General features: G+C 44.9%; 1 protein-coding gene across 1 annotated transcript in view; it reads right to left on the bottom strand.

Annotated features, from left to right (window-relative positions):
* ATGRIP (Golgi-localized GRIP domain-containing protein) overlaps positions 1-22,261 on the bottom strand; it is a 157,093-nt gene that overhangs the window by 124,862 nt on the left and 9,970 nt on the right. Inside the window, exons 5-12 of the mRNA XM_087374604.1 lie at positions 5,005-5,037; positions 4,393-4,852; positions 4,160-4,275; positions 3,833-4,002; positions 3,582-3,675; positions 1,119-1,205; positions 921-1,001; positions 538-663 (exon numbers count right to left, since the gene is read on the bottom strand). Coding sequence (XP_087230730.1) covers positions 538-663; positions 921-1,001; positions 1,119-1,205; positions 3,582-3,675; positions 3,833-4,002; positions 4,160-4,275; positions 4,393-4,852; positions 5,005-5,037 — 1,167 coding nt within the window. The remainder of the gene's footprint in view (positions 1-537; positions 664-920; positions 1,002-1,118; positions 1,206-3,581; positions 3,676-3,832; positions 4,003-4,159; positions 4,276-4,392; positions 4,853-5,004; positions 5,038-22,261) is intronic.

Genomic DNA, 22,261 nt, shown 5'->3' on the forward strand with positions numbered 1-22,261 from the left:
AAATCCTGCTGGAAGGTCAGGAGAGTTACTGATAGGCACAGATGATCTGCATTCATGAATGCAAATGATTTTACAAATCCAAGAAGTTATGAGAGACTCATATCCTAGTAGAGAATCAGACTGCGTAAAAGAGGTTGACATATTATCATAGTAGATGTAGTCTCAGGGATGTAGAGGTAGACTGCTTTGAGGTTGGGAGAAATTATGAGCCGTAGCTTCCCTCCCTCTTTGGAAGCCCTCAAAAACCCACAAAATCATGGGGAATTACGTCAAATCACACAAAGAACACAAAACAATACGAACTTATCATTGAAGGAGGATGGAGATCCCAGATAATAATTGGGATTATTATGAAATAATGCATTCAAAGTTAAAGTATAATCAAATAAGCACCCCATATAATCTGTCGGTAATTAAGTTTTGAGAGAGAAGGAAATGTCTCTCATCCTCAGCTAGTCTTTAACGTTATACTATGATTTACATGCATTCTTTGAACTTTAATATTTCATCCATTCGTGTGCTCCTTTTGCATCATACATGTTCCTGCTCGATTCGTGTTAAGTCTCCTCGAGCAACTTCCAATGATACACTCAGTCGTACTGCCTCCCCAGATGAAGCAGCATCCAGTTCAGCAATTTGTGACTCTTTTTCTGCTAGCTGCATCTGCAAGCATCATAATTTGTTGCCATCTCATTACAGGGAGGAAAAAAGCATACCCCCAACACTTCTCTAAGCTAACAGAGTTCTTACAGATGTAATCAAAAAGTACAACGCTATTCTCTTTCAAGGAAACTTTCAATTCAAAATTTGTTGTCATCTCATTACCCCCCAACACTTCTAAGCTAAAAGATTTCTGACAGATCTAATCAAAAAGTACAACTCTGTTCTTTTCCAAGGAAACTTTTACATCACCACAGTACCTGGAGAGAAGATATTGTTTCGGTTGCTTTAGTCCTCTCTTGGACTGCATCTTCTAGCTGACCTTCAAGGTCCTTAACTAGCTGCAACAAGACTTCTGTGATCAATCATTAAAACTGGAACGAAGGAGAAATACAAACAAAACTCACCATTATGCACTTATTTCTCTATCCCAATAATGCCCAAAAAAATTCCCCCACCTTTTGATGCTTTGCCACCAGGTCAGCAATGACTGTACCATGTTTTTCCTCCATCTCCATCTGCTTATCTGTGAGTTCGTGAACCATCTGATAGATTTTCCATCAAAAAGACCAAATAAACAGATCTAATATGAGTTTTCTGCTATGATGCATTAAATTGCACATACAAAGAGAAAGCCTTTAAGAATTTTTAAGTGAGCAACCAGCTATGACACAGCCCTTGATATGCCTTCAAAAGGCCTGTCCTAAGTCAGCATTCTAATATTTTTGCCCACTGTTTTGTTTCAAGCGCAGACTATTCAATTATCACCTTGGATTTCAACAGTATTCACAAAAGTTAAAGATCTACATCAGTAATCCTTCATCATGCTCATAAGATGTACAACAGGCAAACTTCTCAATAGTGTTGCAAACACACAAAAAAGGAGCAGCTCGACTTTGGAACCAACAGCGTATAGTTTCAGCGTGGCTCAATCCCCCAGACTAAAAAAACTACAATGACTGAGCAAAAATAGTAAGGACAGGTTCTCATATACACACATGCAAACAGACATGCTCAAGTTGCACAAACACCAAACAGGCTGTCACGGGCGTGAATTTGGTAACCGTGACTACCTTTGGCTTGGGGGACTAGCCTAGAGGAAATGATACTTCCCAGAAGTCCCTAGGAATGCAACCAATGCTTAGGTGCAACCACTAGGCCCAAGTGTTAGGCTAACGCTAGAAAAGAGGGGTCTAAAAGTTGGGCCCAAGGGGAGACCAATGTGTCATTGTTAAGGAAGGTTAGAGCTTTTAAGTGTGTCATTGGTTGTAGGGGTTAGGACTTTAATGAAAGGGGGGCAAATGTGCCACGTGGCAATTGCCCATGCACCCTTCTCTCCAAAGCCTTCTACAATCCAACGTTGGGTTTTCATTCTTCATGTGTACAGGATTTTCAACGCAACTTCTTCCTCTCTCTTCACACATTTCGAGGCCCACCTCTTTCTCTCTCCCCCCCCCCCTTTGACACGCATCCCTAGGCACGATTAATGCTGCTGTACGAATGCTGTACGGACCTGATTTTGCTGCCGACATGCATTCCAAGGCTGCTCCCTTGCCCCATAACTCCTGACACGTAGTCCCAGGCTCGTTTTTGCTGCTGTACGATGATTTCTGCAACTGTCGCGCACCCTGAGGTTGTTTTTGGAAGCTGTGCAGGCTGTTGGTGCACCTCCCGAGGCCTTGTTGCTGATGTTCTATCCTTTTTCTCCTATTCTGGCCTCTACACCTCTGAGCCTTGCTCTTCTTTATGTTCTCAGCTCCCAGAATCGTTATCGCTCATATTCTCTCTCGTTTCCCTTGGCTAGAAGTCATTTCTACACCCCTGGGCGCCTGGACAGAGGATAGTTGAAGTTGTTATTGCTTCTTTTTGCTTCGGGGCGCTCTCTCTAGGCCATACAGGTTGTAACAGACAACCAGCCACAAAGGGTATGCCTGGAAAGGTGCTAGAGGGACAATGTATTGCAGTTCTTATGCCTTGAGGCTGTTTGGGCATTTGCTGGGGTCAGTGTTGATGCATTGCCACTTTCAGTGGGTCACAGTCAGTGTGGAATGCCTTAGCTATGCCTTGACAGTTGGGTTCTAGTGACACCTGGGAATTGAATGCATTCTGATGCGAAGTATTGGCTGGGGCAGTGGACTGCTAGTGTAGCAAAGTGCAAGGGTGAGCCCTTTATGTCATTGCACAATTGCCATTGCCTGAAGCATTAAATAAATACCAGAAGGGGCACCAAAGTGTTTGGGGCCATTCGGTGTCCTTGGTGTTTGGTTTCTGAGCAGGGGCACTCTAGCCTCACCACAAGTGTGTTTAAAGTTGTTTCTAAGTGGAATTTAATTAATGGAAGCGGCTGGAAATGTTGCAATGCAGCTGTGAATGAAGTGTATGCTAAGTTAGTTACAGTTTACTGCCCTTTAGTTTACTGAAGACTGGTTTCACAGGCATACACACATGCACACATACAGAGATAGAAAGAAAAGAGAGAGAGACTCTCCCTAAACATAGACTCTCAACAATACTGAACAGTCTTGTTAATGCATGGGGGAGACAATACTCTCAAAAAAATAAGCTTTTTTGTCTTTTCTCAACACGCCAAGTGGCTGAAAAGTAAAGCTCAATAATAGACAGTGATCCCAACCCAACCAGAGGTCCAGTTCAAGGTCCTCTCTCTCACTTTTAAAAGTTCTAGTGCAGAAGGATGAGTGAAAGAGATTGGATCCATAACTGGTACTTTGTTGCACAAATAATCAGGCCATGAAAGGGGGGTTGAGAGGAATCACATTTTACAAACGGTATCAGGAATATGTATGAATCCCTTACTGTAATGATTTTTTAGTGCCCTATCATCAGTAGATCTCATGAAACATCATTTGATACATTGTAGCAGTATGGATAATTAAGTTGTCGATCCACAATGTCAAAAGCACCTGATCCTTTTCAGATGCAAAGCGCTGCACTTCTTTCTGCTCCTGCTCTTTTGTTTCCAAAGTGCGGCGCAGGTCTTCAATAATCTCCCTTTGTCTATTATAAAGCACAGAATGGTATCAGAAACATTACACATGGTTGTGATATACAAAAACCTCCCTTTGTCTATTAAAAAGCACAGAATGTTCATTATCAATCAAAGGCAACAAATATTTAAGATTTATCAGATCCCACATATAGATAATACATTCACCTGATGTTAGCATTTCGGAGCTGCTGTCTCTCTGCATCTATTGAACGAAGAGCGTCACCTGCTTGCGCGCGCACTCGCTCTAAATCATGTTGCAAGGAACTATACTGTGATGAAGCCTGGGAAGCCTTTTCTGATGCAGTTGCCAGTTGAGCTTCAACTTCTTCTTTCTCCTGAGATCCAGTAACAGGCTCCCTGCTGGTTTTATTAACAACTTCTACAGAAGGATGCACTGTCTAAAAATCTCTATTGCTGAAATTTCTGTAATGGAACATTACCAATAAGCACGTTCGTGCATAATGCCTTCCACTTGTCTAGCTATTTTCATACCTTCTGTAGCTCCTGAATTCGTTGTTTTGCACGTTTCTGTAGTTTCCCAAATTTCACATCAAGTTCTGCATACTTTTCATTGTGTACCTTTATCTCCTCCTCCATCTTTCTTTTCACTGAAGAACATGCACTTAAAACATGAGCTCCAATGTTGTGATGTTTTAGAAGCATGGAGTTGAGCCCACTGTGCACAGTCATTGAATGATTCATAGCAACAGTTCACAGAAAGAGACCTTCAGTAAGCTCCATGGTCAATTGCTCAGCCCTCCGTTCCGCATCTGCAAGTGATGTTCTGAGCTCTTCCACAATATCATCTGTTGTTGACTGAGCTCCGATGAGCTCTTCCTGCTTTTTTAGGTCTGAAATATTTTCGTAGGAATTTACATCAGTCGAAGGCTCCTGCTCATTAGGTTGGGCTTGCTCTTCATGATCCCGAACATTTCCTGCCTCCTGAATCTGTTGTAGTTGTTGAAGTAAAAGCTCATTTTGATATTGGAGCTCTGACACAATTGTCTCAAGGGACTTATCATCTGAGATCTTCAAATTGTGAGCATTTTGATTTTCAAAAGAAGAAAGGCGAGCTTCCAGATCTGCTGCATGTTTCTGCAACTCTGAAAACGCCACCGTTCTTTCAAGTAACTGCTCAGCAATCGCAGCCTTCTCAGTGATAAGTGATTCAAGAGTGACTTTGTCCTGGCAGCAATAATAGTGTAGAACAATCAGAAAAATAAATCCATGCACTTTATGCTTTAACAAGGATAATTCAAAATGGCCATCCAGTTGGATGAACAGATTGACCAATATCTAAAAGTAAGGAGTAGGCACCCATACGGTGCAAGACTAACCTCAGGTCTCCAGCCCTCCACAGCGACTTCCATCTGCCATAAGAATTACAAAATCAAACAAACGAAATAGTTTATTCCACTAGACCAAAAGCCTTCAATATATCTAAAGCTCCAAAAAAATGAGCCGTTTTCAACCATTGTTTATTTTAAAATATGGCAAGGGCCTTGGTCAGCAGAGAAGCCATTGCCACCACCCAAGTAATCCCAACCCTACCTTGGCTTTGTCTTGTATGACAACAACAAAACCTTGAACATTTTTTATACAAGACCGAGCCAGGTCAGCTTCAATGCATTTTCTTTATACGTCCAACAATTTAACCAGCCTGCAGTCAGCTCTCCAGGCACTCAAACATGTCAAGGCCCATAGGCTACGAGCACTTCTGTCATCCACAAATGGACTCAAGGCCCGATACTCTTCCTTCAAAGTCAACCCTCGACCATGGATGAATAAGTGCTGGGTATCATACTAGATATCTTAAATTCTTTTAAATCCTCTTTAATACGTTAAACATTCAACTTGTTTTCCCCCCTCCCAGAAATGCAAGCAAACCTCAATCTCGTGTGATTGATAGAAAATTCCAATTCCATGTAAATATATCATGAGGGGAGTTCTGCGAGCAAGCTCATCCCAATCATGAAAAGCAAACAATCAAAATATGCATCAACTAGGAGGGTCACAATACCAATCAATATCAAGATGGTTCAGATCAAACTCGGCTTTCTCATGGCATAGCAGATTTGAATATATATGGCTCAAAAGCATTCCAGAGAAAATGTCAGCCCTTGTGGCTTATTTTGTACCAAATTGTTTGGACAAACTCTAGGAGTCTGAAGATACGCAAGTCAGATGCAAGATGCAAGAGATGTCAGAGGCCAATAGAAGATTTCTTCCACCTTTTTATTATCTGCCCACCTGCAAGGAAAGTATGGAAGAAAATCACATGCATGTAGGAGAGCCACTTAACCCAAAGGCAATTCTCCTTCACAATGCTTGCAAAACCGGGAGAGGAATGGGTCAAGTAAAAAGCACATGCACTATGGGTCATATGGAAGTATAGAACTCAACAAGGGCCACCCTATCATAGGCCTTCTCAGGAATCCAAAAGAAGGATCGCAATAGGCTGGGACTCCTCACATGCCCAATCCACTGCCTCCCAAAAGGTGAAGATATTGTCCAAGATGCTACGGTCCTGAACAAAACCTGTTTGCGTGTCGTGGATGATATCAGTGAGAAGAGGCCTCAACCACAAACTCAAAACCCTAGCTAAAATCTTGTATGACGTGTCCAACACAGTTGATCGGTCTTCACTATCGAATGTCTGTTGACCTATCCCTCCATTTCATGATCAAACAAATCCAACTGCGACTCGAGGACTAAGGAAGCGAGCGAGTCAAAAATCGCCTGAAAAGCCAACCAAAGTGAGGCGAGGGTATGCTCCCAGAAGCACCAAAGAAGGATGGAGTCAAGCCATCCACCATAGAGCACTTCTGAGGGAGGGCCTTGAGGGCCTCCCAGAGCTCCTCATCAATGAACAGCGCACCTAACTGCCTGCACAAGCTTAGAGGGACCACACTCGTAATTTGAGCCCACGGTGCCTCTCTAGCTGCAAGAACTCAAGGAGAGTCCCCCTCGGACTAAAACAATTGGCAATAGAATTCTATGGTAATCTCGAGGATCTCATGTGGATCTGTATGTATCTCACCGCTTGCATCCCTCACGGCTGGAGCCAAGTCCCACTTGATTGCGGCTAGTGGTCTGAAAGAATGTCTGATCATCCATCTCCCTACTATACCCATCTAGCTCGGGAAGAGTGCTGAGAGAACTCAGCTTGTCGGACCTACGTGGCCTAAAGGTCAAGCTTTGACTCTCGTGTGAGGAGATGGTGAGTGAGAGAGAGCAAGAGAGAGTGAGTTGGAAGCTTTGAAGCTGAAAGCTGAGTTGCAATAGTAGAGTGTGAGAGTACAACTCAATGAGAGAGAGATAAGGTTTTGTCCTAGTGACAAAACCTTAGTAGTCACTAACCATAGTTAGTGAACTAACTGCGGTTAGGGGGAAAAACCTCTTAAAGAGGGAAAAGTGCCCCTAACTAGCTTATTATATTACATTGGTCTCTGCTGAATTATATCTATAATTCTAACACCCCCCTACAGTGCCAATGTCATGTACAAGGCTGATCAATCACCAAACGGATATAAGTTCAGGGCACTGCGGAATGCCTCAAACTTTTCACGTGGTAGTGCTTTGGTGAAAATATCTGCAACGTTGTCATGTGTGGACACAAAGATCATACTGATCTCTCCTGCATGCAACTTCTCTCTGACGTAGTGATAGTGAACCTCAATGTGCTTCGTGCGAGCATGAAACACTGGATTCTTTGCCACTACAATGGCACTCTGACTATCAGTGAGAATTGGAGAAGGACCCTCCAAAGACAGATGAAGATCAGCAAATAGACGTCGCAGCCAGACACATTCAACTGTTGCTGTGAAATCTTCCCTGTACTCAGCTTCACATGATGAGGTAGCCACTGTAGATTGTTTCTTGCTCAGCCAGGAAATGCAAGATTTACCCAAAAAGAAACAATTGCCACTAGTGGACTGCCTAGTGTCATAATCACCAGCCCAATCTGAATCACTGTAGGCATGCATCTGCAAGTCACCCCCCCTGGGAAATAGCAAGCCAAAAGACTTTGTGCCCTGCAAATAACAGAAGATGCGCTTAACTGCCTGCCAATGCATAGTTTTTGGGCTGTGCATGTACCTGCTCACCTAAGATACTGCAAACTGAATATCAGGTCTAGTGTTGCAGAGATATATGAGGCATCCAACAGCCTGACTGTAAAGTGTGGCATCAACTGATTCTCCTGCATCATGCATTGTGAGTTTCAGCCCCGGCTCCATGGGAGTGGCTATGGGCTTACACTCATGCATGTTAAATCTGTCCAAGAGTTTCTGAACATACTTGGACTGAGACATAACAGTGCCACGTCTCTCATGAGAGAACTGGATCCCCAAATAAAAGTGAAGCAGCCCCAAATCTCACATGTCAAAGTTGGTCTGCAAATCAGCTTTGAAATCTACAATTTTGTCTTCATTGGACCCTGTGAGCAATAAGTCATCGACATAAAGAAGGATGACTAAAATTTCCCCCCCATCCATCTTGATGTAGAGGGTGCTCTCAGTAGGACTATTGTGCAGCCCCTTGCTGGTCAAAAAGGCATGGATCTTGGCATACCATGCACGAGGGGCCTGTTTCAGCCCATATAAAGCTTTGTTGAGCCTACATACTTGAAGTGCATTTGCTGTAATTTCAAAGCCCGGAGGTTGTTTGACATACACCTCTTCCAACAAGTCCCCATTTAAGAAGGCTGTTTTTATGTCCAACTGATGAACATTCCACTCAAAATGTGCAGCCATTGCAATAACTGATCGGATGGTGGTCATCCGGGATGTAGGAGCGAATGTCTCCTCATAATCTATGCCCTTTTTCTGAGCATAGCCTTTAGCAACCAGCCTTGCCTTATATCTGTCAATGGAGCCATCTGGCTTCCGTTTGACCTTGAAAACCCATGGTGTGCCAATGGCTTGTTTACCCTGTGGCAAGTCTACAACATCCCAAGTCTGATTTTTTGCAATGGACTGCAACTCATCGTGCATGGCATTCATCCAATGCACATTATCCTTTGCCTCTTCGAATGTGGCAGGCTCCTCCTCATCAAGGAGAGTACCTGCATATGCTGATTCCACTGAATTAGCACCTTCCATGTGCCTTGCTGCACTGCGAGTCCTGCCACATAACGGAGCATCAATTGTACTCTCCCTGAGAGTCTATAACAGCCAGTTTGGGACTGTTTTTGCTGCATGTATGTCTGCAATTTCTTGCTGTACCACCTGTTCCACTGCCTGTGGAGGGGGCAAGACATCCTGTGGCGGAACTGAAGCATCTGGAGGTTGCTGTAAATTCTGATTTGCATCAGAAAAATCAGCAGGGGAACCCAAGGCAATGGGTAGCAACACCTCAAAGACATCCTCTGAAGACGAAGGCATTTGAAATTCAGCCTGAGTGTGAGCTGAATTTCCAGAAAATATCACATCTCTACTTACTATGATCTTGCGTGTAGCATGATTGTAGAGACGGTACCCCTTGCTTTCTGCACTGTAACCAACAAATATGCATTTGATGGCTTTATCTGACAACTTGTGCCTAAATTCAACTGGCACATGAGCATAAGCAAGGCATCCAAAGACTCGGAAGTGATCCACTGAAGCCTTCCTGTCATTCCAGACCTCATAAGGAGTTTTTGTTTTTTAAGCCTTAGTGGGAGCCCGATTCAAAATGTAATTGGCACACATCAAACCCTCTAGCCAGAATTTGTGAGGCATGTGTTTGCTTTTCAGCATACATCTGTCCATCTCCATGAGGGTTCTATTTTTCCTCTCAGCTTTGCCATTTTGCTGAGGGGTCAGCCTGACTGTGAGATGATGCACAATACCCTTGCCTTTGAGAAAAGCATCAAATTCTGCAGACAAGTATTCCCCACCTCTATCCGTGCGCAATGTCTGTATCTTGAGTCCGGTTTCATTTTCAACCATGGCTGAAAAGTGTTTAAACACCGTGAACACTTCAGATTTCTGTTTCAACCCATAAACCCAAGTAAAATTGGAGTAATCATCAATAAATGTAACGAAGTAGAGATGACCACCCAACGATGGAGTCCTCATGGGACCACAGACATCACTGTGTATAAGCTGTAATTTGCGGACAGCTTTAACTGAACCATCCTTCTTGAAGGGAAATCTATGCATCTTACCTAAAATGCACCCTTCACAAGCATGTGGAGGAGGTATCTCAAGAGGTGGCAATGCATCAACCATGGAAAACTTCTGAAGTGTCATCAAGCTGTTGTAATGCATGTGGCCATATCTCGCATGCCATAATTTTGCATTCTGCATGGCAGCTGTAGGGGTAGAAACTGCAAGAGCATGGACTGCTCTTTTCTCAAAAATATCAAGCTGAAAAAGCCCACGCAGCAGAGTACCACATAACCTTAAGGCATAGTCATCTTCCCAGTCTCGGACAGCACATTTGTCATCCTCAAAGATGACCTGAAATCCACCTCTGTTAAGAGTGGACACTGAAAGAAGATTTTTGGTTATGCCAGGCACATATAAGACATCTAAAAGTCTGAAAATTGAGCCATCAATGGCAGTGAGCTCAACATCTCCTGTGCCACGTACTGAATATGATGAGTTGTTGGCACAAGTGACTTTCTTACCAACGGGAGGTGGATGCAAGGAAGTAAAAAGACACTTCCTAGAAGTGATGTGCTTGGATGCACCGCTGTCAAAATACCAAGTGTTCAGTGTTTCATTAACACTGAAAGCAGATGCATCTGTAGAAGAGTCATAGCTGCAAGTCAAAAATGCATATGTATCATCACTGCAAGTGCCTGTACTATCCGGAGCATCTGGAACAGCCAACCTAGAATCTGAAATGCAAGATAAAAAGGCATAATCCTGTCCAACAAAGTTGGCTGCAGCATCCGCACTGTCAGATGCATGAGGAGCTGAATCTGAAACAGCCATACCTGAGCTGTTTTTCTTTTCTTTTGCAAGCCTTTTCTTGCATTCTGCTATGTGATGACCTGGCTTTTTGCAGTAGTGACAAAAACCCTTCTTGGGCTTACTTGCATCATTTTTAGCCTTTTGGGAAGGCTGTCCTGACCCACTGGAAGGCTGATTTACTGATGTCTTTGCCTGTCCTTTTGTTTTTTATTTAAATTTTGAGAGCATGGCTTGTTCACCTGCACGTGAAGCCAAATTTTTCCTGGTCTGCTCTTCCTAAAGCAGAAGTCTAATCAACTCATGAAAAGTGAGAGGATTTGCACCCCCCCTCAATGATAAGTTCAGCGAGGTATGAAAGCTTAGATAAGACTTAGGAAGAGAATTCAGAGTGGTTGTAATCATCTCTGAATCAGGAATAATTTCATCTATGTTTAACAATTGCTCTCTGAGATCCTGTAGCTTTGTGAGGTGGATTGACATGGAGTCACCCTCTTCCATATGTGTATTACTCAACTCTCTTTTCAAGAAAGATACCCTTGCATCATTCTGAGCTGCATACATGCTTTCCAAAATATCCCACGCTGCCCTGGAGGTCTTACACGACCGGATATGCGGAATGATAAATCTTTTCACTAAAAGAGAGATGCATGACAAAGCTAAGGCATCCCGTGAATCCCATCTCTTCTGCTCTGGAGTAGTGACTGTAGCTGCACCAACAACTTGTCCTGCAGCTGCACCCTGTGCACGACCTCTTCCACCTCCTTGCTGGGGAGGGGTAGCAGGTGCAATATCTGCTGGTCGGATCTCATCCCCATTGACATAATCCCATAAATTGCGAGAAAATATTGCGTACCATGAAACTCCAGAGGGAGTAGTTGGTACCATCCAACTTGTCTTCCTGTGAAAGACCACCGAACTGGAAGTCATTCTGATTTTGATGGGCCATATTTGAGAAAGAGATTGAAGCAGATACAAAACTGAATTCCCTTACTGGGAATGAAATGCACAACTCCCAAAAAAACACAGCCAAGCTCGGGCTGTAAATGCAACTTAGATTTCTGTACTTGCACTGTCAGAAATCTGTCCAAGCATCAAAAACTCTCCAGAATCTACCAAAAGTGCTGCAAAACACTTCAAGAAAGGCAGTATGAACTGAATACTCCAAAAATTGCTCTCCCAACACAAAAGCCCCAAAATAGGCCTGAAATTGCAACCGGAAAGGGGCAAATTGAACAAAAGCCCCAAATGTTGTAAGAATTGCGCTCTGTCTGCAAAAGCCCCAAATTTTACTGCAAAATTGCAGTGTAATCACAAAATCCCCAAATTTCTTCAAGAAATTGTACTGCAGAACTGAAAGCCCCAAATTTTGAGCTTGAAATTGCAACCAGAAAGGGGCAAAAGTACTGAAAGCCCCAAATTTTACAACTTCAGCAGAAAGGCCCAAATTTCAGACGAAATCTGCAATTTTTGCTCCAATGATTGCAATGTCTGCAACAAACAAAAAATACCCCAAATGTACTCCCAGAAAACTGAGCCAAACTATGGCTATCTGCAAACAATGCCTGCAGAAATAAAACTCTGCACTGAAAACCTGCAACGGAAGTGTATGGACTGTGAGCTGACAGTACGGATCTGTCAGTTTACGGTCCTATACGGATTTTGTACCTGTACGGATGACCGTACGAATGTACGGACTGCAGACGACAGAAGCTGTACGCACGACGTATGGAGTACGGACGACGTACGGATTACAGACGACGTACGGAGTACGGACGAGGACGCCTACTTGCAAACGTGGCGCAGATCTGTACGGAGCTGTTTGGCCCAGATCTGTACGACGCTCTAACGGCGAGGTACGGAGTACAGACGGCGAGGTACGGCGCAAATCTATACGGCGCGCGGGTACAGTACGGTGCTGAATGGCGAGCAGATCTGTACGGCGCGCGGGTACAACAGGTACGGTCTGTTGGTACGGCAGGATTCCATACAGTCGTACGGATTGTATGGACAAGGTGTAGCAGACTGTAGCTGGAGCTAAACGGAGAATGCGTAGGGAGCTGGATGCGAGAAGCAAAGAGCAGGGGCTGAAGGGAGCAGGGAGCACGGAGCTCTTGAACCTGCTCTGATACCAAATGTGAGGAGATGGTGAGTGAGAGAGAGCAAGAGAGAGTGAGAGCTGGAAGCTTGGAAGCTGAAAGCTGAGTTGCAATAGTAGAGTGTGAGAGTACAACTCAATGAGAGAGAGATAAGGTTTTGTCCTAGTGACAAAACCTTAGTAGTCACTAACCATAGTTAGAGAACTAACTGCGGTTAGGGGGGAAAACCTCTTAAAGAGGGAAAAGTGCCCCTAACTAGCTTATTATATTACATTGGTCACTGCTGAATTATATCTATAATTCTAACATCTCGTACCACTCTTTATGCCACTACGAGTCTGGATTCTGCTCCCTAAGGCACCCTATGGAAGCTAAATCCCATCGTAGAGCTCTCACTCGTCCTACAAAGCATGCCTCCAACAGAGGGCCTGAGACTAAAGCTCCTCACTACTCTCGATCGCCCGACACCCAAGTAGCCCCGCCACCCTCGGGAGCACCATCTGGCTGTCGCCAAATCTCAGCCATTGCCTATTGTACCTCCTCTTCCTGGGATACGAACCCCTTTCTAAGGGAGTCCCCGACGAGGCTGCTCTAAATGAAGCACAATCGAGTAGTGCTTGCCAAAATACCCATGGAACCCCCTTTGTGCATCGCCCAATCTCCAACATAAAACCTGGCAAGACACTCTAGCATGCCATCATGCCTCCTCTGGTCAAAAGAAAAGAAAAGGTTGTCATGGAACCTGGTTAACTCCACCTCTCTCCAAGGGTCATGACCACTAATCGTGAAAATGTGTTGCTCCCAAATACTCCTGTCCGCTATGGGCATCGCTACGAAAGAAGCTCCTCCCTGCTTGTCTCTAAGTTGTTGAAGTCACCTCCAACAATCCAAGAGTGGGAGGCACTAACTTCAACATAGATAAACATAGAAAACAAACTATTTACAAAGTAACTTAGCAAATGACGGTTGGTCAATATGACAACTTGTGTGCCTTGTAGAGTAGCTCTCCTAATACCCTTAGGCTATAGATTTTCAATATAATTTCTTGCCCTTGGAGGAACCTTGTAGGTTGGCTATGTCAATGTAATATATTTTTTAATCCAAAAGACTTTGATCTTCCACTACATCACCTTGTCAAATTTCATTTTCTTTGTTCATCTTGCCTTTGGAGCCACCTTTTAGGTTGGCTATATTTATGTTATTTTTAATTTAATATCACTAAATCACCATGAAATACTTTGATGCATTTCATGTTTTACATGAGAAATATATATTTTGCAGAGGAATCCAACAAATTTGGTTTTCCACAGCATCACCTTGTCAAATTGTCATTTTCTATGTTTTCTTGCTCATGGAGGTTGGCTAAGTCCATGTATATTTTATTTTAACTTTTGGGTTAGCTATATCACCTTGTAAAGAATTGACGCATTTCATGCTTTTCTATGAAGAAATATAGATTTTAAAGGGGTAGATGAAGGAATTTGACAACTTCGGCCATTTCAATGTCCATTTCCTGTAAATGTAGAAGGAATTTGACCACAGCGCAAAAGGCAAAGTTGGTCGAGACATCATGGGGTGTCCAAAAATGCCAAAACTCGCCGGGTGTCCAAAAATGCAAAACCCAACATGACCCAAATTTGGCCATTTGGAGGGTGTCACGGTGTGAATTTGGTCATTTGGACACCCTCCAAATGGCCAAATTTGTGTCATGTTGGGTTTTGCATTTTTGGATACCCGATGACATCCTAATGAACTTTGTCTTCCGAGCCGCGGTCAAATTCCTTCTAGATTTGACAAAAATGGTCATCAAAGTGACCAAACTTGGTCCACTGTATTTTTTTGTCTTTGAATATTCATAGTATTTTCCTAAATTGAATTTTAAAAATATCTATATAATTAATATAACTTGATTGCATGAAATATGAAGAGAATAGCAAAATAGCTATAACTTTTGCACTACAACTCCGATTGCAAAGCTTTTTAGTTCAAAATCGAGAGCATGAGTAGCTCTATGATATTTGACTATAAAAATGCGTCGCTGACTCTAATTTTTCCTCGAGTTTTAAAATTCAATGTAAAATACCTTTAAAAATCAATCACAAGTTTAGGGGGTCATAAATTTGTAATTACTTTGGATAGAAATGAAGAAAAAGGGATAAGTTTGGATTACTTTGAGGGGGTCATAAATTTTTAAATACTTTGGATAGAAATGAAGGAAAAGGGACAATTTTGCATATAAAAGGTTCACCTCTCTACACAACAAACTTGGAGATGGTATTCAATACTCTACAATTCAAAGCAACATTACCTTATACTGCATTACCAACACATTCAAAATTTAACGATAGATGAGCCAAAATTATTGCTTACGACATGGTATCTTGAAAGGAAGAGAATGTGATAAAAAATACACATTTGTATTATAATCTCTCCATTCAAATTACATAGACTCTTCATAGCTTGTACCACCTCTTTACTACCTCTAATACATAAACAAAAGAGACTTTTAAAATCCCCAAGTAAGCTCCTAATACAAATACCATTAAGACTCTCCTCTCAGGGCAGCAAAGCAGAAAGTTTATTAAACCATTGCAAATTGGATACAATGCAATAGGGGAAGCCATGTGATGGATCACAATGATAAAGCTAGTGATAGGCTCACCCTGATCAAAAATGTCAAAGGCCACTGCCTGTGAGCCTGAATTGCAAACACCTCCACTCCGGCCTACTGCAAGGGACCACACCTCTGGGCCCTCCCAAAGTAGGCGGCGACAACGACTGATATCCGATGCTGAAAACATATGCTCCTTAATTAATAGGACATCCACAACCAATTTTACCACTACCCTCTGCAACTTCTAGTGGAGTATTGTTAGAAATGAGGAGGGAATGAATCACTCAATCCTCCACCCAAGATCTCCCCAACTCTTACACATTCAACTTAGATAGATGATCACAAATGCGACAAAAAAACACACTCAGATGTAACAGCAAATATAGACACAGAGAGAGAGTAAATTTATCCACCGGATGGTGGGCAGAAAATGGCTCCAAGGGAGCAATACAAATCACAGCAGGGTGCTGGAGAAAACTGATGAACTCTCTCTCACAAAACTGTCCCAGATCTGAGTGCTGAACACGGCCTTGGAGAAGGGCTTTCTGTATTGCACTGGATGCTGGGCTGAATGCAGAAGTGGGCCTTTTATAGGCTCTGCCCAGGCCCCTTCAAAAGACCGACCAGCAGGATCGGTTACCCTATCTGGTGGCCGACCATAGGGGCCCCATAAACCGACCAGGGTTGGCCCTGGTTGGACCGACTTGGCCAGCCACAGGCCCCTATATAAGAGTGCCCTGGGCGGCCAGTCTGTGCTACTGCTGGTGCCTCCATGTGAGGCCTAGAGCCCCCTCATACCTGCTGTTGCAGGCTGCGACCAGCCCGTGTGCTGGTCGCCTATATTTACCATGCGATCCTCCGTCCGATGCCAGCCTGGGTCTCTCCCCAGCCCTCCTACCTCTCACTACCCCTTGTCCCCTCAAATCGGGGGCTCACAGGTGGGCACAATGAGATTCTAACAAGTATCAGATGTTGCGCGCTGATTCCTTGCACAATCATGGACCCCGTGCATGTTGCATCCCACCGTGGCCCCAACTCATGGGAAGGGGGGAGGGGGAGAAGGGGGGCCCGCCTGTGGATGGGGGCCTGCACGACAACCATGGACTCCTACAACATCGCAAAGAGTTTGGAAGGGAAATAATCATGGAGGCATGACAGTCTCAATGCCTACCTTCTTGGCCCATTGCATCATGAAGGGACCATATGTATCATGGAGTTCTCTAGACAAGGGGAGACCCCCCTCTTGAGTGACTTCAATACGCGTACAGGGAGCAAACAGGTGGGCCTAGTAGACTTTGGATTGGACCCCCTCAGAGTACCGGACATGGACCCAACAGAGCTTGGGATAGTGAGGCACTCAGAGAATGCACCACATGTAGCAGGGTATGGACGTTATTCATTCGACTCAATCCACAACGAGCCCCTAGCTAGGAAGATGGCCCAAAACCCCTGCTTTGATGCGGAGTGCCGAGAGAGATCTCGCCTCATATGTGAGTAGGCATTGGGCGAGGCAAAACAGATCTCACACCCTCTTACACATGCTGTAAGAGGCGGGCTTTCCTCTCACATAGGTTCAATGAGGTGGTTCGCACTCTCCAAGAAGGGAAATCTACTATTACATGGGGGCTTCTCTAAGAGCGAAAGCCACCCATCCCCATCACGGACCCAACAATGTCCCAACCCATGCACCACCTGATATGTCCTCCCTGCCCAGGCCCACAGCATCCTACTTATTTACAACATGGAATGTGACAAGAGGGCCTAGGACCACGAGGGGCTATGGACCGAGAACTTTGCGCATGGATAGGAGGCCTTGGCCCCAATCCTAGCGTAGATGTTCAACCATGGTCAAGGCCATAGCATCCCCCCTGCTTCAAGTACCACCACTATATTGCCAGTGCACAAAGCAGGGGATCCCATGGATACTGGGAACTACCACACTTTGGTCATACACTGACCAGATCCACACATCAACTAGAAAGAGAGATCAGTACCTACACGAAGGCACAAAGGCAGCGAGCTTTGGGACAGCAGGCTGGATTCCAGAGGTAACACTCTGCTCTAGACCACATCATCACTCTACGGGCCATCATCAAGAAGGCGTGATCGAGATCCCAAAAAGTCTACATTTGCTTTATAGACTTTCGAAAGGCCTTTGACACAGTCCCACGCTCTCATATGATTAGGAGACTTCAAGAGTTGTAAATCCCAAGAGTCATGAGTTGGGGGGTGATGAGTCTATATGACTCAAATCAGAGCAAGAGTACGTGCCCCAAGAGGCTTGTCAGATTAAATCGAAAGCACGTTCGGATTGAAGCACGGGTGCCAACCTCTCACCGACATGTTGGAAAGGTCACCTCCCCATCTGTAAGCCCCCATATGAGGAGAGCATGGGGGAGGGAGACCTAGGGCAGAAGATGCCCAGAGAAGAGATGGCTGCCACATGGACAGCAGCAAGGCTGTCATGTGGGCAGCACTGCTCAAGACATACCTGGAAATGGCACCACTGTACGGATCAGTACGGACTGCTGCAGGGCAGTGTACAGCAGGTGGCGGGGCAGCACAAGAGCCTGGCAGAGGTACAAAAGGTGGCAGGACAGGCCAGGACCTGTACGGACAAGTACGGCATGGCGGGTGTCTACAGGCAGGGACGTGACCTGCAAGCAGAGCTGGCACATTGTGCAGCATAGCAGGAGCAGAGGCGTGCCTTGTGGGCAGGATTGCGACCTGCAGAAGGGCCTGGGAAAGGGCGGGACCTATGGGCTGGACCCCGCACTGGAAGGGGCCAGCAAAGGGCCCTAATGGGGCTTGTTGGGCTGAGCCAACCAGGTCGTTTGGGCCAGCCAACCAGGTCGGTCCAGTCGGCCCAGTTAGGGCTGGCTGGTCGGTCCATTTGAAAGGGCCTTGTGCCCTATAAAAGGAGGCCATTGTGCCTCATTCACTTATCCAACTATTCAGCAGGAAAGGAACAGACATGCCTCATTCACTTATCCAACTATTCAGCAGGAAAGGAACAGACAGGAGCAGCCAGAAGCCACTCCCTTGGGCCTCACACTGGGGGTGAAGGAGAGTGGAGGGTGTGCTGCAGACTGAGTTTCCTAGAGGCTGGACCTTGGCTGTCTTCTAGGGCAGCGAGGTGTTGTGATCATTATATCACCTGGAGCAGCCAAAAGTCAGCAGATTGGAGCAGCAGTAAGACCTACCTTGAGCCTATCTTATGGAGGTGAAGGAGGTACATCATAGCCTGCAGATAAAGCTGAGAAAGGGCTGCCCACCTAGGCTGGCTTCCGGACAGCAAGGTGGAAGAGATCTAGACAGAGAGTCTACATATGCTCGAGGTGGAGCACGCAGGCTCAGAGATCTAGAAGTGCTTGACATCTAGTAGGAGAACCTTTTGGTATTGCAGCCTGTCCTACTTTGTGGATGGATGGAAATAAAGTGTTGCTTCTATATTTGTTCCAGAGCATTGTCTATTTACTGGCTTGCACATCTTTGCACATTAAGTTAAGAAGTCTGTGATTCCACACCCCACACGCACACTGTGTGAGCTCCTGGGCAATTCTATCAATCTTCCGCTGTGCGTACCCTTTGTTGGGTGATTTCTAACATGACACTTTTTCGGCTGAGATCATGACCTTCATTGATCACCAAGGAGGTGAAGGGTCACTGCTTGCAGACCTGATGATACAAATATTATAATATGCCGATGATACAGTCCTCATGTCCTCCTCAACAACAGGCTTACAAAGACATCTAAGCCCTGGAGGTGTTTTGCAAGGAGAGAGACTTGACAGTCAGCCTTGATAAGACCAATGTCATGATTTTCAACACCTCACGAGCAATACCACATTGACAAAGCTTCACTTACCGAGGGGAGCCAGTGGAGATCCTACAGTCCTCTACTTACCTAGGAGCGGTCTTCACGGGACTACACCAGTTTTCCCATCGATTCGTGCAGCCAAACACGGTTTACGACAGTGCTTCCAAGCACAGTGCAAGGGGTGGCTGCTTGATACACTAGTGAGGCGAACAGCCATGTATGCAGCACCTTTCTGAGAAAGTGATCTCTTGGCAACTAATTGGACGAGATTTAAGAGGCTATAGGTGATTATTCACAGATGATTTGAAGTAAGCCCCCAGTCCCTCATCAGATAGTGCTTCCAAGCACAGTGCAAGGGGTGGCTGCTTGATACACTAGTGAGGCGAACAGCCATGTATGCAGCACCTTTCTGAGAAAGTGATCTCTTGGCAACTAATTGGACGAGATTTAAGAGGCTATAGGTGATTATTCGCAGATGATTTGAAGTAAGCCCCCAGTCCCTCATCAGATAGTACAAGCAGAGTTTGCTATGACACCACTCCAAATTGAGGTCATTTTTCAAAGAGTGACATATCATCATAGAGTTTCAGCTTTGCCTAGCTGGAGGCTATCGAGATCGGCACTAGAGTCCTGAAGATGACTAGCACATAGAGGGGTTAACATGGCCTGGTATGTATGTATATCAAGATGGTTTGCTAGTTACGGTATTCAAATGGATTGACTCTCCTCTTTTCAAAACAGCTTGGATGCCCCGTCCCCCTTGGTCCCACGAGATGAGATCAAGCGTATCATGCGGTTGGATCTACTCCAACTCTATACGTCATGGATTGGGGGGGGGCAAACTCCACCAAGATCTCAATTACTAGACCCCAGTACCTAGAGGCCAAACAAGTCTCACATGCATTGAGGATTGCCATTGGGCAGCTACGGGTCTCGTCCAACCAACTAAGGAGCCACAGGCACACTTAGAGAGCAACGGATCTGTATGCTATGCACATTGAAGGAGGTGGAGACAGAGTAGCAATTCTTATGTACATGCCTAGTCTACTATGAGATTCATGGACAATACCACTGTCTTTCTCAAGAGGGACATGATTTTGGGCCACCCGACTAATCCACTTTCATGATCAAGTTATGCATTAGTTTGAGATTCGCCGACGCAGAGAGACCGTGCTAAGAGAGATCAAATAGCAAGAGGTGATTGACACGTCCCCAGTACTCCCGAAACCTCTAATCTGCAAGCAAACACAAGAACACACCAACGTGAGGAAATTGAGCAGGCTGCTCACCACCCAACCATGACATCTATGAGATGTGATCCCAAATCAGGAGATGTCCCCTCCGAGCCACGAGCTGAGCTACTGGCACGAACTCCTAACCAAATCCTAACCAGCCTCGTGTCCCATACCACCAGGTGGCACTGTGAAGCCTGGGATCTGCGGCTGGGCCTTGGGCTATGCTATGATGCAGGCGCACGTCCGCGACTCAATCCACGATCAGACCTAGCACCTGGGAACGAGACTTGCTCCCCTCGGCTCTCTAAGAACTGAACCTCTAGGCCCCTAGACTCGGGTCCCAAGCGCCAAAACTAGCGAAGACCTCTAACTGGTTCGTACCCTTGCCACTCAACCCGAGAATCAAGCCTGCCTAGCTCTAAGCCTCCCCAGGCTACCTGAGCTAGTCTTGTGTACCCAGTACACGTCGGATACCAATCCGTGCACATGACATACTTCCCCTCCTCTAAGAACTCACTCTTGAGTTCGCTAAAAAACCCGGAAATGTCCTCCGGAGGGTTCTATAATGTCTCCCATGTTGCATCCTCCTCAACACGATCCTTCAACTTGATCTTGTATTCCGTGATAGTTCTATTACGAATCTGTCTTTCGCTTTTTGCATGTCTAGCAAGAAGGTCTTTGCAGCATCATTTTGGATTTCCTTTGACCCAACCATAATTGGTGACTTAGGTTGAAACCCGTACATAAGCATAAAAGGACTGTAACCAGTACTCGAATGCTTTGCACTGTTATAAGCAAATTCTATCATAGGTAGATAATCTTCCCATGAAGATTGTCTCTTAGAAACATATGCCCGAAGCATATCTTCAACCAATTGGTTGACCTTCTCTGTACTACCATCGGATTGTGCATGATCTAAGGAACTCATACTTAGAGTAGTTTCTAACTTCTCAAAAACAAGTGTCCAAAAGTTACTTGTAAACTTCGAGTCCCTGTCACTGACTATGTCAGAGGGCAAACCATACAACTTAAACTAGTGGTCCACAAACTCATGAGCAGCTAAACAGCTGAAATAGTTGTTCTAGTAGGTAAGAATCGAGCCATTTTTGTCATACGGTTGACTATGACCCAAATGGAGTCATGACCCTTGCACGTTCGAGGCAAACCAGTAATAAAATCCATGGAAATACTTTCCCATTTATTACCTGGAATTTGTAATGGCTGTAATAAACCCGCACTTCTAAGGTGGTCTGCCTTAGTAACCTGACAAACCCGGCAGCCTACCACATAGTTTTCAATAAATGCACGCATCTTAGGCCAATTAAAGGTATGCTTCACAAGAGATAGAGTCCGATGTATACCCGGATGTCCAGCACTAGGAGCATCATGACACTCCTAGAACATCAAGTACACAAATCTTTTCATTCCGGAACAGCAAGCCGTTCCTAATCATCCACTAACCTCCCGCCGCCTGTACTGTAGGTGGCATAATCCCTGAGTCCTGGTCAACCATGGAGCTCCCATCCTCGACTTTCTACCAATAAGAACTGAAATGACTATCAGTTGCGCAAAGCCCTCTCAAGGATTGAAACAGGTCTGAGGATATTTCCGTAATTGACATAGCATTTACAAAATTGACTCGACTTAAGGCATCCGCCACACTATTCAGCGAACCCTTTCGATAACATATTTCAAAATTAAAATCTTGCATTAATTCTGCCCATCTAGCCTTGCATCCCCTCAATTCACAGCCATCACACACATATTTGATTGACTCATGATCGGTCAATATAAGAAACTTCGAACCATACAAGTAGTGTCTCCAAACCTTCAAAGCATACACGACTGCATAGAGTTCTTTTTCTAGTGTGGGCCAACGATATGTGTCGTCTAGCTTCTTACTCTCAAAAGCTACAGGTCTGCCCTC

This window comes from Dipteris shenzhenensis, chromosome 5 (genome assembly GCF_047967505.1).
Source record: "Dipteris shenzhenensis isolate YYH24624 ecotype China chromosome 5, Dip_SZ_1.0, whole genome shotgun sequence".
In the NCBI taxonomy this organism is placed as follows: domain Eukaryota; kingdom Viridiplantae; phylum Streptophyta; class Polypodiopsida; order Gleicheniales; family Dipteridaceae; genus Dipteris; species Dipteris shenzhenensis.